Source organism: Gobio gobio (genome assembly GCF_949357685.1).
Source record: "Gobio gobio genome assembly, chromosome: 5".
In the NCBI taxonomy this organism is placed as follows: domain Eukaryota; kingdom Metazoa; phylum Chordata; class Actinopteri; order Cypriniformes; family Gobionidae; genus Gobio; species Gobio gobio.
In genome coordinates this window covers 902,117-904,616 of record NC_137101.1, presented here as the reverse complement: position 1 = coordinate 904,616, position 2,500 = coordinate 902,117, and the positions used below count along the sequence as shown (strand labels likewise).

At 33.9% G+C, this 2,500-nt stretch overlaps 1 protein-coding gene across 1 annotated transcript in view; it reads right to left on the bottom strand.

Annotated features, from left to right (window-relative positions):
* The window catches only part of ptpro (protein tyrosine phosphatase receptor type O), a gene marked incomplete at its 5' end in the record, with an annotated part of 51,167 nt that overhangs the window by 48,323 nt on the left and 344 nt on the right, over window positions 1–2,500 (bottom strand). The window contains one exon of the mRNA XM_079818347.1: window positions 2,079–2,355. Within this exon, the coding sequence (XP_079674473.1) occupies window positions 2,079–2,355 (277 nt within the window). The remainder of the gene's footprint in view (window positions 1–2,078; window positions 2,356–2,500) is intronic.

Genomic DNA, 2,500 nt, shown 5'->3' with positions numbered 1-2,500 from the left:
TTATATATTTTATTTATGAATTCATTATTACTGCCTATTTTAACTGTCTATTATTTTAATTTAATTTCGGCATTAATTCATTTATGTGTTTTAATTTAATTTATTATTGATATTATTAACTTTACTATATTTTTACTTTTATATTTTACTTTAATTGTTTTATTTTTATTTTAGAATTACTACTGCCTATTCTATTATTATTGTTATTTATTTAATAATTTATATATGAATGTTTAAATTTAATTTATAAATACACTTTTTTAAATTAATTTATAATTGTTTTGTTTATTTATAGTTGTTATTGCATATTTTAATCATTTGTTAGTTATTAATGCATTCATATGTTTTCAGTATATTTATTAATTATTAATGCCTATTTTAATGTATAATTTATATAATTTCATATCATTTTGTTTATTTCTTATTATTGTCTAATTTAATTAAGTAATTACCTATTCATTATTATTACGGTTATTTATTTACTAAGTTACCAATAAATGTTTTATGTTTATTTATTAATCGATATTGCATATTTTAACTATTCAATATTTTTATTTATTTATTAATTAATTCATATGTTTTAATTTACTACCTATTTTAATGTATTTATTATTTTTGTATATTGTTTTATTTTTATTTAATCATTATTATTGCCTATTTTAATTAATTTATTATTATTGTTATTATTATTATTTTTACTCGTTCATTTCTTATAAATGTTTAATTGTATTTAGTAATCATTTTGACATATATTTAATTATTAATGTCTATTTAAATGAATTAATTTCTTATACATTATTATGACGGTTATTTATTATAAATGTGTTATGTTTATTTTTTAATCGATATTGCATATTTTTTATTTATTAATTTAATTATTAATAAATTGTTATGTTTTAATTGTATTTAATAAATATTATTGCCTATTTTAATTAATTATTATTATTATTATTACTTATTAATTTATGTTTTATAATTTATTAATTATTATTGTTGTTATTTATTTACAATTTTTTTTACTTGTAAATTATTAATGCTTATTTTAATGAATGTATTTATTATTATTGGGTTATTTTTAACAAATTGATTTACAAATGTTTCATCATTTATATATTGGTCATGAATGGCTATTAGAAGGAATGGCTGTGTCCTGGATCATGTGATTGGTCAGTGTGTTCTGTCCTGGATCATGTGATTGGTCAGTGTGTTCTGTCCTGGATCATGTGATTGGTCAGTGTGTTCTGTCCTGGATCATGTGATTGGTCAGAGTGTTCTGTCCTGGATCATGTGATTGGTCAGTGTGTTCTGTCCTGGATCATGTGATTGGTCAGAGTGTTCTGTCCTGGATCATGTGATTGGTCAGTGTGTTCTGTCCTGGATCATGTGATTGGTCAGAGTGTTCTGTCCTGGATCATGTGATTGGTCAGTGTGTTCTGTCCTGGATCATGTGATTGGTCAGTGTGTTCTGTCCTGGATCATGTGATTGGTCAGTGTGTTCTGTCCTGGATCATGTGATTGGTCAGTGTGTTCTGTCCTGGATCATGTGATTGGTCAGTGTGTTCTGTCCTGGATCATGTGATTGGTCAGTGTGTTCTGTCCTGGATCATGTGATTGGTCAGTGTGTTCTGTCCTGGATCATGTGATTGGTCAGAGTGTTCTGTCCTGGATCATGTGATTGGTCAGAGTGTTCTGTCCTGGATCATGTGATTGGTCAGTGTGTTCTGTCCTGGATCATGTGATTGGTCAGTGTGTTCTGTCCTGGATCATGTGATTGGTCAGAGTGTTCTGTCCTGGATCATGTGATTGGTCAGTGTGTTCTGTCCTGGATCATGTGATTGGTCAGAGTGTTCTGTCCTGGATCATGTGATTGGTCAGTGTGTTCTGTCCTGGATCATGTGATTGGTCAGTGTGTTCTGTCCTGGATCATGTGATTGGTCAGTGTGTTCTGTCCTGGATCATGTGATTGGTCAGAGTGTTCTGTCCTGGATCATGTGATTGGTCAGAGTGTTCTGTCCTGGATCATGTGATTGGTCAGAGTGTTCTGTCCTGGATCATGTGATTGGTCAGTGTGTTCTCACGGGTCAGCACGGGGACGGTGATGGCGGCTCGGGCTCCGCTGTGGTTCCCGCGGATCAGGCTGATGGAGTAACACAGGCCGTGGTACGAGGCGTTGAACAGCAGCGGCGGCGGGAGCGGCTGACCGGCGGCGGCTCTGGGGAACATCAGCGTGTGCGCGCGCGGCTCTCCGCTCACCCGCACCGCGTACACGGACACGCCCGGCCGCACGTCATCCGCGTCCAGCGACATCAGCATCCGCTCGTCGTCCAGTAACGTGACCTGGAACGGAGCCGCGATCTGAGAGGAACAACAAACAACCAATGAAATAACCATTTTATTATTTACTTCAACATTTCTGTGTGTGTGTGTGTGTGTGTGTGTGTGTGTGTGTGTGTGTGTGTGTGTGTGTGTGTGTGTGTGTGTGTGTGTGTGTGTGTGTGTG